The sequence below is a fragment of the Condylura cristata genome, unplaced genomic scaffold (assembly GCF_000260355.1).
Source record: "Condylura cristata isolate star-nosed mole 26May11 unplaced genomic scaffold, ConCri1.0 scaffold00028, whole genome shotgun sequence".
Lineage (NCBI taxonomy): Eukaryota > Metazoa > Chordata > Mammalia > Eulipotyphla > Talpidae > Condylura > Condylura cristata.
In genome coordinates this window covers 26128392-26141433 of record NW_004567129.1, presented here as the reverse complement: position 1 = coordinate 26141433, position 13042 = coordinate 26128392, and the positions used below count along the sequence as shown (strand labels likewise).

General features: G+C 61.8%; 2 protein-coding genes across 2 annotated transcripts in view; both read right to left on the bottom strand.

Annotated features, from left to right (window-relative positions):
- The window catches only part of MAG (myelin associated glycoprotein), a 13775-nt gene extending 8817 nt beyond the window's left edge, over positions 1-4958 (bottom strand). Inside the window, exons 1-4 of the mRNA XM_004690259.2 lie at positions 4726-4958; positions 2541-2594; positions 2008-2376; positions 4-154 (exon numbers count right to left, since the gene is read on the bottom strand). Coding sequence (XP_004690316.1) covers positions 4-154; positions 2008-2376; positions 2541-2586 — 566 coding nt within the window. The 5' untranslated portion in view covers positions 2587-2594; positions 4726-4958. The remainder of the gene's footprint in view (positions 1-3; positions 155-2007; positions 2377-2540; positions 2595-4725) is intronic.
- A 4121-nt stretch (positions 4959-9079) lies between these two features.
- Positions 9080-10458, bottom strand: HAMP (hepcidin antimicrobial peptide). The gene is made up of 3 exons (XM_004690258.2): positions 10254-10458; positions 9349-9408; positions 9080-9268 (listed from the first exon to the last, which is right to left on the bottom strand). Exons 1-3 carry the CDS (start codon positions 10338-10340, stop codon positions 9161-9163), a joined length of 255 nt encoding a protein of 84 aa, XP_004690315.1. The 5' UTR covers positions 10341-10458; the 3' UTR covers positions 9080-9160.
- Between the last annotated feature and the right edge of the window lie 2584 nt (positions 10459-13042).

Genomic DNA, 13042 nt, shown 5'->3' with positions numbered 1-13042 from the left:
CGCAGCCGGCCCAGCACCGTCGGCTCCCCCAGGCCGTCGTGGCCCAGCCAGCTCAGCTCGGGGCGCAGCTCCGGGCAGTTGTCAGGCACCATACAGCTGACCTCCACTTCCGTGCCTGCCACCACCTCCGGCGGGACCACGATGTTGGGGGTGTCTAGGGAGCAGTGGGGGAGCGGCTCGAGGGGATAGCACCCCGCCATCAGACAGGAATGTCTGGTAGTGTCCACCCCGCCCAGCTCGGTCCTGGCTGGGTTCCCCTCCAGAAGGCCCTACGAGCTTGTCTCCTCTCAGTCACCCCAGAGTCCTCTCGGGTCCAAGACGGGCGTGACCATGAGGTCACGCGGCCAGCTGAGTGCCGGCCAGGGTTCCCCTGGCCGCCCTCCGGCCGGCCATGCTAGACGCTGGATAATACTGTTGTGCGTGTTCTGCACACGAGGCAGCTGAGCCCACAGTGAGCCCAGGCGTCTGACCTCGCTGCAGGCGCTCCAGACCTGAGGCCGCCCAGCTCGGGAAGCCTCTCTCCTCCCACGTGTCTGCTTTGGTTTGAGCTTCCGTGTGTTTGCACAAGTCAGTGTGAGCAGGTATGTGCTGTGTGTATCTGTGTGAGCCTGTGTGTGTTGTCTGTGTGCATGGACAGTGTGTGGATGCGTGTGTGTTGTCTGTGTGTATACGTCTTGTGTGTGAGTGTGTATATACTGTACGTGTATACACACTCACACACAAGACGTATACACACAGACAACAGTGAATGAATTTCTTTCTAAAGATTTATTTTGTATTTATTTATGCAAACAAGAACTCGGGTACAGGCCAGAGGAGTGGTGGGGTGAGACAAGACACCAGAGACAGAGTGGGGAGCAGAACAGGAGGACTGACCGAAATACACCCTGAGGGGAGCAGCGGGGAGACAGGCGAGGTCTGCTGGGCCCTGTGGGTCACATCTGGGGCCGGGGATTGAACTCGTGCTGCTGTGGCTGCAGACGGCTCGATAGAACTGAGACTTTAACCCCTGCGCCACCAGGGAGGCCCTCTGTCTGTACTGTGCGTGTGTGTGAGTGTAAGTGCAGGCAGGCGTGTGTGTACTGTTTAAGGTGCGTGTGTACGTGTGCACATGAGTGTGAGTGATGTATTGTGTGTGCGCATGGCTGTGCCTGTGTGGCCATGTGTGTGTGTGTGTGTGTGTGCGTGCAGGAAGACCCCTCAGAAACCAGGCAGTGGCCTTACTCTGATGGCCAAACCTGACCCAAGCTGAGATTCGCTTAGCCTAAGTTTAGGATTTTATAAAAATACCAGAATCAGGGCTCTCCCTGGTGGCGCAATGGGTTAAAGCACCACATCACAAAGCTCTCCCAAGCCACTGCAGCAGGAGTTCAATCCCCAGCCCCAGAGCTGACCCACAGGGCACAGCAGACCTCTCCTGACTGCCCGCTGCTCCCCTCAACCTATTCTGCTCCCCACTCTGTCTCTGGTGAAGCCTCTCACCCCCTGCACCTCTGGCCTATACCCCAATTCTGTATGCACAAATAAATAAATCTTAAAAAAAAAAACAAAAACGGAATCCGCAGCCAGTGTTTAAGAACTAGGAGACGACAGAGCACACCATCCCCGCTCCTGGTGACCCAGGCTGCCGGGGGTCCGTGTTCCTGCATTCTCCACCGGGCCGGAGCCGGGGCGCACTGAGCTCTTACCCCAGCGCATAGGAGGGGAAACCAGGCTGGAGGCCGGGCACAGCTTGCTCACAGCCACCCCGCTGAGGCAGCCCCAGAGGCCCTTGACCCGACGCCCGGCTTTCCTCGCAGGCGTTCCCAGAAGCGTGACAGCGCACCTCCTTCTGAGGGCGGCCAGGCGGGGGGCCGTGGCTCCCTCCTGCCATGGGCCGGCCCTGTGCCGCTGGGATTTGCACCTCCCCCGACCAAGCCAGAGGAGCCAGGCCTCCCCGGGCTGGCCCGCAGCGCCTCGGCCCCCCTCCCGCCCGCCCGGCCGGGCCGCACCGCCCTGGGGACTCACTGATGATGTCCAGGACGCTGTGCTCGGAGAAGGTGTACTGGTTGTAGCCCCCCAGGTCCCCGCGGAAGTAGTACTTGCCACCCAGCTCCGGGCTGAGGTTGCTGAGCAGCAGGGTGCAATTGCGCAGACTCAGCTCCCCCAGAAGGCGGCTGCGCCCCTGGAAGCTCTCGTGCACGACTTGGGTGCGTGACTTGAAGACCACCGGGGGGTAGTTCTTGGGGTACGGGCTGTTGAAGTACCAGACGCCGTGCACCACAGCCGGCCGCAGCTCGTCGGGGAAGTCGAAGCGGCAAGGGATGGACACGCAGGTGCCCTCGAAGGCGGAGATGGACGACGGCATCCAGGCACCCCAGTGTCCCCCTCGGGAGGCTGAGGGCCAACAGCATCACCGAGGCTGAGGGTCAGGTCCCGCCGGGATCACCCCCACCCCCGCCACTCCCGTCACCTTCCGCGAGCCTGAGGGGTCGAGGGACCCACAGAAAACACTCCAGCCAACTCGGGGCGGTGGGGCCCCACACCCTCCCCCCAGTTACCTGAAATCATGATCCAAAACAGGGGTAGTGTCGTGAGGAATATCATTTTGACAGCTGGGAAGGAAAGAAGAGACAGACGGTGAGAGCCCCGGGGTCGTGGAAAGGGCTGTTCGTTCTGCTGATACTTCACCCGTTGGGGTAACAGCTGCTGATGTTACCTGTGGTCACAGCCCGCGCCCCCGGCCGCCGCCCACGGAGCCCCAGGTCTCACTGTGCGGCGTGCGCTTCCCTCTACATGAACTGATTCATGTGATCTCTCTGAGGTCGAAACCACAATTGTTCTCACTTTAAAACAGGCCGTGGGAGCATGACAACTGAGATGGGAAAAGGCACAAAGTGATGTGAAAATAAACTATTATATTATTTTAAAAAAACAGGCCCAGAGAGGTCAAGCAACTTTTCCAAGGCCACACAGCTCTGTCTGGCTGCAGGTCTGCTGAGCCCCCAAACTGTCCTTTCTCTGGGGGGTGCTGACCGGCAGCTCCCCAGAAAGGACAGCTGAGGCCAGCCCAGCAGCGGAGCTGGGGAGACCAGAGGAGAGGCGCTGGTGCCCGAACGCCCCTCGCCTCAGCCTCCCTGTGCTGGGAACAACTCTGATGCCACTGGAAGCAGTCAGCCAGTCAACCTGGAGCAAGAGTCAGACGCACTGTTGCCACGGGGTGAGGGCCTGAGCACCTCTGCCCCCCCACTTTCCATCTCTACTGGGCTGTGGCCTCTTGTAAGGCTGCCCATGAGGTCTCTGACCTCCAAGGGTGCTTGGGACCCTCCCACACAGCCTGAAGCTACTCTGTGGCCACACCTCTTCCCCCCCACTCACCCCAGGCAGCAGAGGGGAGGGAAGGAAAGGGGAGCGCACAGCATGGGGTGGGGGGAGCTGGGGTGGGTGAGCTGGGGTGTGGTGAGCGTGGTGAGGGAGCAGATGTCCCACGGCAGAGGTCTGGGGGTGGCATGAGGACCCGGCCCATCAATGACCGGGTCTCAGTATCAGCATTCCCAGCATGCCGTGTGAATTCCTGCCGCCCCCTCCTACCCCACAGACGGCCCCTGGTGTCCCCACCCGCAGCTGAAGCCAGGGCCCGGTACAAAAGAACCCTGTTCCTTCAGGGTGGGGTGCCTCCTTCTGGGGGGCTCCCGGGGAAGGTGGGGGTGAGAGAAGAGTCTGCTGGGCACTCCTGGCCGGACTCCGGGTGGGGCCAGGAAGGACCGGGGTAGGGGCTGATGAGTCCCTGGCACTCAGCTGCTCTGTGGGTCGCCCTAGGTCGGGGCCAGGCCTTCCAAGTGGCTGCGTTCCAGGCCTCCGCCACTGCCTTCCCACGACAGACACACGCACCGCGGCCAGACACATGCAGGCGCTGGCCTGCAATGTGACAGCGCCGGTGGCAGCCAGGGCGCAGGCGCACGCGGAGGCAGGCAGCAGGCGCACACGGCCTCCGCGGCAGCAGCCCTGTGCTCAGCCACCCGCCGGGACGCAGCGCACTGGGCACGCGCGCGCGGCCCTACCTGCTCGCAGACACACCCACGCTGCGCTGTTGCTAGGGCCAGGCCCGCCGACGCGGGATGGACACGTGGCCGATACCCTCCCACCTGGGAGCCGAGGTAGGGAGCTAGACACGCGGGCGGCCAGCCCTGCGCGGGCCAGGTGTGTGCCAGGAGCCCGGAGACCTGGCCCTCTTACGCGGGTGAGCCTTGGTGCTTAGGGTGGGGCCTTTCGGGGGACTCAGGACGCTAAGTGAGCACAGTCTGTAAACATATTCAGGTTATCCATCGAGTTAAAATTTCCCGGCCGGGGGTGGCGGGTTGGCATGGGATTAGGAAAAGCACATGCAAAGCCTTCGTTAGTGGGATGGAATGAAAAAAGGCCGAGAAACACCGAAGCAGATTAAGATTTCCCCGGGAGCGGTGAACACCTCGAGACGCTCACACGCGTGTACACGCTTGCACGCCCGCACACGCACCTGAGTGCCACAGGTGCTCACTCACCGCTGCTGCCTCCTCCCTCCCAGGTGGCCGATGCAGGTGTCTGATCACCTGGGCATCCTGACTCTTGTCTCCTAGCCCCCAACCCCTTCCACCCCGGGCCCCCAAACTTGGGAGCCCCAGGGACCAGCTCCTGCAGGGCCTTCAGGCGGGAGCTGCTGAGGGCCCGCCACCCCTCCTCTCTGGCTTCTCCCCCAAGCCTGGTCACCTTCTCCTCCGTGTCCTAGCCAATTGCCAGAGCGCTCCTGGGCTGCTCCTAATCGGTGGCCAAGGCCGGCACCTCGCCTTGCACGTGGATTTGGAGTTCCCTCCTCTGCGCTCGGCCGGGCCTCGCTCCCCGACTGTGCCCAGGCCGCTCGGCCCAGTACTCACTCGGCTAGTCTTGCTCCTCCTGCACCTCTGCTCCGCGGGCCGGCTCACAGGCCCCTGGCCTCCCAGGGTCTAGGCCCCCACTCGCCAGCCCCTCCCCTCCTCTGGGTGCCAGGGGCCGCCTGCCTCCAGGGCCAGCTCCTCCCTGTCCCCGGGGGAGGGGGGCACAAAGGGGCCCTTGTCACCGCTGCTGGACGAGGCAGCCTGACGCCTGGGTTCTACTAGCCCCTTCCTGGGGCGGAGGGGGCGGCTCCCTCGCTCGCTGGCTCGCTCGCTCTGTTCCATAACGGAGCATCCTGGACCCTGGTGCCCCGGTGCTAACAACCCTGCAAGTCCCGGGCCGAGGGCAGAGGCCTTGCCTTCGGCTTCCGGGAAGCCTATGTTGGGGCTGGCCCTGGCCCTGGAGCTGGCAGAGGCCACCTGGCCCCAGGAGCACACAGGGCCGCCACTCCCGGCTTCGATGGCACCTGTCTGTCATCACGCCCCGGGTCGCAGCGGTGCCTGCACCTAGTTACGCGCCTCATGAGAACATGACCTCCAGGCGCCAAGGCCTGCTCACTGGCAAACGCCTGCCGGGGGCGGCTCCTGGCCGGGGTCAAGCTCCCGAGCTGCAGAGTGGACGCATGTGTGTGCCCCTCAGACACTCCGGCCCCTCCTGACCCCGGGCCCCTGCGCTTCCTCCTTCCTCTTGGAAGTCTCCCCCACGCCCGCCCACGCCCGCTTCTCCCTGGCTACAGCCTGCTCAGCACCCCAGCTCCTCTGGAGACTGCCCTGCGCCGCTCTCATCCTGCCCAGCAGCTCCATTTACAGGCTGGCAGGTCCTTCGCCACCCCCAGCGCATCTGCCAACCTGCGCTCTCCTGGGGAGCTGCTTCTCTGCTGACCAGGAGCCCCCCAGGGCAGGGCTCTGCCTGTGCCTGCCTGTCTTGCTCTCCTCAGTCCTCCGGAAGAGCCGGGTGGGCAGAGATGCTGCAGGTGTGCAGGCTCTGAGCGGGGTGGGGACCCTCGGGGTGCAGATTCCACAGTAACGCTCCTGCTGCCTCGGCCCTCCCATGGGTCACGACCTTCCCAAGTTGGGGGGTGGTGGGGAGCTGGAGGTGCTGTTATTAAGTGTAGTAGTGGTTTGACCTTGAACTGTTCAGTCCCAATGGGGCATCTTCCAGCCCTTTAGGTCAGAGCTCTGGAGAAGGAGGGAGGGGAGGACCCTGGGCAAGGTTGGGGGTGAGGGGTGGGAAATCCCTCAGACCCAGAATGAGGAGAAGGTCAAAGGGGGGAGAGCCCCACCCCCACCTCAGGCTTCATGATGTCAGACTCAGCCCGTGCCTTTCCCAGTCAGGGACAAAGACCCATTGACAGTGGGGTGGGGCTAGAGCGCCTGAGCTGGAGAAGAGAGGGGCCTGGTGCCTGGGCTTTGGGGGAGGACCCCGAGATCCTGGGGTACTCATCGGTCACAGCCTTCAGTGTCAACACCAGCCCCCTTGGGGCCTCATCCTGTGCTGTTGGGGGGGTCCATCTTCTCTCCAGGTGGGAACCAAAGCTGGCCCCAGGGGAGAGGACTCACAGGTACCTGGGGGCACAGAAGTACTGACTGAAACCTGAAACCCGTGGGTCCAGACCGCAAGAGGACTTGGGGGCCCAGGGAGCAGCAGGTCCTGTCTGAGGGGACACCCTGCTAGGTGCAGCTGACCTTCCCAACAGACCAGGCATGTGGGTTTCTGTGACCAAGCACCACACACTGGGTACTGGGAAGGCTTGTTGGGGTACGGATCCCCGCGCAGGCATCTGAGGGCTAAAGCTGGCCGCCGGCCGTGGCCCTTGGGGGCCGTGAGGGAGGGGTCTGCCCGGCCTGACTCCTAGGCTTGTGGCTGGCCTGGCTTCTCCACACTCACACACACACACACACACACACACACACACACACACACACACACACACATATCTGGGCCCTAATTTCTCCATTTTACAGGGACCCTGAACCTATGGATTAGGGCCTCATTTGTCTCTGGAAAGCCCCTGTCTCCAAATAGGGTCATAATCTGAGGCACCAGGAAATCAGGACTTCAACATGTTAACATTGGGGGACACTGTTCAACCCATATCAGCAAGAGTTTAGACTTTGATGTGGGCTGTGGTGATGTGAGGGTGTCTGATGTGTAACAATACAACCTAAGCAAAACTCACCTCTGGGTGACATCAAGTCTCTGTGTCTGCTGGCTTCCTGCTCCATTGAGGGGGCCGGCCCTGGAGACAGCGGGCAGGGACAGAGAGGGAGCTTCATATCAGTCCTCAGAGTGTGGCCCCCGAATGTCCGAATAGCCCAGGATGTGCAAATTCTGGGCCCCCACCCCAGCCTGTAGAATCAGGAACTCCCCGCTGCCTTTTACAGAGCGTGTCTGGTCCCCTTGGGGCCCCGGATGGACAGGGAAGTTAGAGGCCCCCCCTTTGCTCTCTAGAACCAGGAGGATGTGCCCACATGAGAGAGGAGGGCTGGTGTCCTGAAAGGTGTTTGCAGCTGCAGGCTTCACGCCTCCCAGCTATTCACCTGAGAGGCCTCCCCTGTCCTCATCACTGAGCCTTTATGTCCAGGAGGCATTTGACCATTTGCGAAACCATTTCCCACTCCCGGCTTAGCAGCCTAGGAGCTGAGGGCTGTGGAGGAGCTTCGAGAAGCAGGGGTCTCGGAGCGGAGCGGTCCCCAGGCTAACAGGACGCCACGCTGTCCGCCTGGCCTTCCTCTCCCCGACCTCCAGCCTCCTGCAGGAAAACCTCTTCTCACAGAGGACGAGCCTCTCGTGGCTTCAAAGGCAGAACTTGGGAGCAGGGCCAAGCTGGTGCCCAGTCGGGTTTCATTTGGCTCACGGAATGTTGATTTTAAAAATCAAAGTCCTTTCATCATTTGCCAAGATTTAAAACTGAGGACATTGCACATAAAAGTGAGTATGTCTACCTTCGCTTGAAGAGAAGCTTAGTGTGTCTGGCCTGCCTAGGGCAAGGAGCCATCTCCGGAGGCTTCGTCAGCGGGTCCCAGACCTCTCCACGCCCTGCTGGCCACATGGAGGCCAAGTGTCCGCAGCCTCATCACTGCAGCACTGACATTTTCTTCTTTTTAAAATTCATTTTTATTGATTTATGCACACAGAGCTGGGGTGCAGGCCTGAGGTACGGCGAGGAGAGGCTTCACCAGAGACAGAGTGGGGAGCAGGACAGGTGGATCTACTGAAATACACTGCTGAGGGGAGCAGCGGGCGGGTCAAGAGAGGTCTGCTGCTCCATGTGGGTCAGCTCCGGGGCGGGGATCCAACTCAGGCCCAGTGACTGCGGATAACTTGACAGTGCTGAGACTTTAACCCCTGTGCCCCCAGGGAGGCCCCAGTGCTGATATTTTTCACAGGCTGAAGAAGACAATGAAGTATGTCTTGCAGCTATTGTTCTATCAAAAGTGGGGAAACCGGCAACATGGCAGGATGCAGCTCTCCCGGATGCAGGGGACCCTCACTCTGCACTGAGGCGGGCGCTGCCCCACCCCACGGCACACGGCCTGGCTCGTCAGACCGGAGCAGCCACGCCCAGGATGCTCCTGGGAAGCAAAGCCAGCTCGCTTCACGCACGGCCCGGGCCTTCTGGGGGCCAGTGGTCCCCCGTCTTTTTGGTCTCAGGGCCCCGTTCTTCTACTCTGTAAACTGACAGAGAGCCCCCCAAAAGTGGTTATGTCTGCCGTTGCCCCATGTGTCTGCAACTGAAACTGGGAAAACTGGAAACCAACTTCAAGCCAAGCACACAGGCCAGACCAGAATGTCACCCCACGTCCCCCCAAAGGTGCCATTGCATACCCATGAGGGAGGAGGGTGAAGAGGGAATCCCCCATCTTTGCAGATTCTACTGCGGAGCCCTGGCTGGCACCTCCTGACCTCTGAGAACCTTCCTAGGCCTCAAACTTGTTACCTCTGTTTCAAGCCTTCAAGGAAAGGCAACTGTTTAAGATTCGTCCCCTACTGTAGCAACTTTAATCCCAGGGCTTTGAAGGGGTGAGGGAAGGAGGGAAGAACAGAAAAAAGACCCGGAACAGACCCCCACCTCCTGGGCAGCCTCAGCATACGCCCACCCACACCCCCACAACCCAATTCCGAGGCCCTGGCAGGCAAAGAGAGACCAGACACTCGCGTTTGGAAAATAAAAAGATGGAACCGGCCATTTTATTCTAAGACCACTGGCTGGGTGTGGCGGCGTGAGGAATAAATAAGGAGGGGCGAGGAGGGCGGGCGGCTGCCGGCTGGGCTAAGCCTTGCAGCAGATCCCACAGTGCTTCATGTTGGGACAGCAGTTACAGCAGAACATACAGATGGGGAAGTGGGTGTCTCGCCTTGACAGCCTCCGGGGCCCAAGCTGCAGGAAGGAAGGACAGGGAGTGAGGGGCGGGCCAGGGGCGGGCAGGGGGTGCGGCCGGCCGAGGGAGCCCCGCTTACCGTCAGGCCGTCCTCGGCTCCCACTGTGTCCTGGGCCTGGGGGTGTGCAGGCTGCCTTGTCTGTGAAAGCAGAGGGGAAGAGAGGACGGGGGGGAGCCTCAGACACCTGCTCCCCAGGTTGGTCCTGCCGTGCAGCCCCTGCTCTCTCGCCTCCACAGGCCCCCGAAACCTGCCCCCTCCGCTGCCCGGTGCTGCGGCTCTTCTGCAGCCTTCGGCCTCCCTGGCCCGGATGCCGGTCTGGCCCTAAGTCCTGCGTCTGCCCCTCACTCTGCCCCTCCCGTGTTCGCGGTAGCATGTAGCTTTCCCCGTTTTAAAGGCCTCGGGCTTCCTGTGCGCTTGGGGGGCCGGCTGGCCTGGTGCCACAGCTGTGGCAGGACCACCCTCGGCCTCACCTGCAGGCACCCTCACGACTACATCCTGGCCTCGGATGCCCTCGGATGCCGAGTTCGCCGGCACCCCTGGCATCTCTGCCGACCCCCCACCCCCACTTCTCTTACCCTCCCAAGTCCAAGATCAAGGAACATTTTTCACAGGACCAGACCGCCGGCACTTCCCGGCTGCGGTCTCTTGTTAGTGACGCCCGTAACTCGTGAATAGCATTTGCTAAGCATTTATTTAGGCTTGAACTGCTCACTGACTAATTCCACAGCCAAGCTCCTAGGGAGCAAATTCCTCATCTGTCGTGTTCACACTGGGTCCCCAGCATCTAGAAGAAGAGGACTGAAAGTGCAGTTTGGGGCTCCCAGACCCTGCCATCAGTACCCATCTCCTCCATCCTTCAGGTAGCTGCCTGTCCCCTCTCGCCCTGCCCTGTGGGTCTCCAGCTGCCTCAGAAGCCGCCCCCCCCCGCCCCAACTCCAGCGACTGGCTCTCCAGTCCCCCGGGCCCCAGAGCCATGGCCTCACCTGGCGCTGGAGAACCACGCCGCTGGCCATGCTGGCCAGGAGCAGCAGCAGGAGGCAGGTGGCCTGGGTCCGGACGTTCTGGGCCATTGTGCGATCTGTCCTGTCAGGGGTAGGACTGTCTCTGGTGTCTGAGGCTGTTACCACTGCTTATTTATGGGGCCTGTGGGGGCGGAGGGGGTGCTGAGCCCCCTCCCCTTTCAGTAACTCATTTCCAAGAAGGTAGTGGCGCCGAAAAGGCGGGAAGAGATAAGCGGGAACAGAGTGACAGGGAACAGGGTTGTGTCACCCTGGGCCAGCAGAGGGGGTGGGGCCGTGAGGCCACAGACAAGCCTCTGGCCACCTGAGAAACACTTTCCCTGATACGGCGTCACCGTTGTCCCCCCACGCCCCAGGAATTGAGGAGGTCGATGAGCAGTCCCTATTCCCGCTGCCCTGGATGTCACTGGCGAGGCCCTCGGAGGTGTCTGGCATCACCACAGCGCCTGGGTGCGCCTCAGGGGGCTCTGGGGCACTGACTTGACAATGCTGGGGGGCAGCACACATCTGGTGTTTTCCAAGGCTCAGTTAGGTTGCAGCCCCCGGTCTGGAAAATGAAGGCCTGGCCATAAGACGGGCGACAGGAGCCACCAGCTGCTGATGCCGTCCCACAGGGGCCTCACGTCCGTGTTAAACTCACAGGTGTCACCGGGCCTCCAAGCAGCTCTTGCCACCCCCTCCTGGGCTCTACTGTGTTGAGGGGCCCTCGGTGGTCCTGACCCCAGAGACCTGGCCTCCCAGCTCTTGCTCCCTCTGAGGATCCCACCGGCCTGCAGAGACTTATTTTCCTCATGTTTCAGGGACCAACTGAAGGCAGGTTGGGCCTGTGCCCAAGCCCGCCCCGAGGCTGAGCGGCCATCCCGGCCTGACTGGCGATCTTAACACTTGGGCTGTCCTGCCGCCCCCCAACCAGGACAGAGCTGGGCCCTAGGCCCTGCTCACTGGAGCTCAGCGGGACAGGCTGTGCTCAAAGCCAGCCACCTGGAGTCTACACCACAGGCAATGGCCAACACCACAAGGGGCTCTTTTTTCTTTTAATGTCATAGTTTATTCTACATCATTTTGTGCCTTTTCCCATCTCAGCTGTGATCCCCGTGGGCTTCCCATCACCCATCACCTGTGTGCCATCTCCACAGTCCAGTGCATGTCCTCCCCCGCTTCCTTTATGCTCCTGCTATGAGTGAAACCATCTGGTATATTCCTGGCTGATTTCACTAAGCATGATCAAGGGGTCTTTTTGGAGAACTGGTTCCCCAGCCAGGCAGGGAGAGGAACCAAGCCTGCCCAGCCTGACAGACCCCGCTACTGCCCACTGCCAGAGACCCCTTAGGCCTAGTGGACCCACATACCTCGACTCAGAGATGGGGTGCCATCCCAAGTCAACCCTAACAGGAGTGTGGCAGTGCTGGTCAAGGAACCAACACTTCTTCCCGCCTGAACCACTGCCAAGACCCCCAAGACCCAAAAATGGGAGGCGTGGGTTGTGGGGAGCCCGGAAAGTGGGCGGCACCCTTTCCCTGTGTGCTGCACTCACTGGAAAGATGGCCCCCGACAGGGGGATCTCAGGGAGAGGTGCTCTCAGAGGAGAGGAGGGGACAGCCGGGCCACGTGGGGTGGGCGCAGGGAACCAGACAAGGGGACTGGGCCGGCAGGCCTGGGTCAGAGTGACGGAGGCCTGGGTCCGCGGTGCAGCGAAGGTCGCACGGGCACCCACGGGGGCCACGGCATCCCCCAGCAGCCTGGGGCATCACTGCATCTCCGCTCAGGCCAGGTTTCGTCATCCGTCGGGGCAGGGGTCACAGCACAGGCGCCAGGACCGCAGCGCGAGGCGACAGGCTGACGCGCCAAGCCTGGCTCCCTGGCCATCTGCCCTCCGGGGGGCGGGGGGCTCAAGGCCAGGCCCCACCATTGGCTGACGCCGAGGGGAGGGCTTCAGCCCACGACAGGGCCAGGAGCCAGATCTGTTGTTAAGACCTGGTGACACAGGAGACCCCAGCCACTCCCCCCAACACCAGGACGCGGCCTTGACCCCAGCGCCTCTCGGCCCCACACCCACAGGCCCTCGGCCCGTGGAGGGCGTTCGTGCCTGATCCTTCCATCTGCCCGACGGATGGCACGGGCAGAACAAGATGGCAGGCCCGGGGCGCAGCCATGGACGCACCGCCAAGCCTGCCCTCGCCACGCGGCGGCTCCGAACCCCTCCGACCCGAGAGGAGCAGAGACGCGGACAGACAAGGCGGGCCCACGCGGGGCCAGTTTATTGCAGTTAAATACCTCTCTCTCTCTCTATTTTTTTGTCCATTTTTCCAAAAAGAAAATGAAAACACACACACACACACCCAAAGGGGAGCAGGGATCCAGACACAAGAGGTGGGGTGGGACGTGGCCTCCCTACTCAGGTCCAGGCCCTGGGGGCGGCCCCCCAAAGGCTCCCCTTCTCCCCGTGAGCACCCTGCCTCAGTACCTCTAGAGCCCACGGAGGCAGCGGGGTTGCAGGGCCTCTGTCCGCCCGCCTGCCTCCGGGAGATCCCTGGAAGTGGGGGGCGCCGTGGGGGCCAGGAGGGGACACAGACAGGTGGGGAGGGAGGGGGTCGTTTCCAAGTTGAGGAGAGCGGCGGGCGCTTATCCACAGAAATGCATTATTTCTCCCCGTTTTTGTTAAAAATCTACTATAAAAAAACGCAGCTGGGGGAGGGGCGTCTGTCCCTCTCTGTGCTAAGGGCTGGGGAAGGGGTCGGCGAGGCCGGGGCGGC

What these genes read in the sequence shown, in the direction of transcription:
- HAMP (XM_004690258.2), bottom strand. Translation starts at nt 10,340, where the DNA reads ATGGCCCAGAACGTCCGGACCCAGGCCACCTGCCTCCTGCTGCTGCTC. An exon ending in GCGTGGTTCTCCAGCGCCAG is followed by an intron (nt 9,409 to 10,253) that starts GTGAGGCCATGG and finishes CTGCTTTCACAG; the next exon opens with ACAAGGCAGCCTGCACACCC. An exon ending in GAGCCGAGGACGGCCTGACG is followed by an intron (nt 9,269 to 9,348) that starts GTAAGCGGGGCT and finishes TCCTTCCTGCAG; the next exon opens with CTTGGGCCCCGGAGGCTGTC.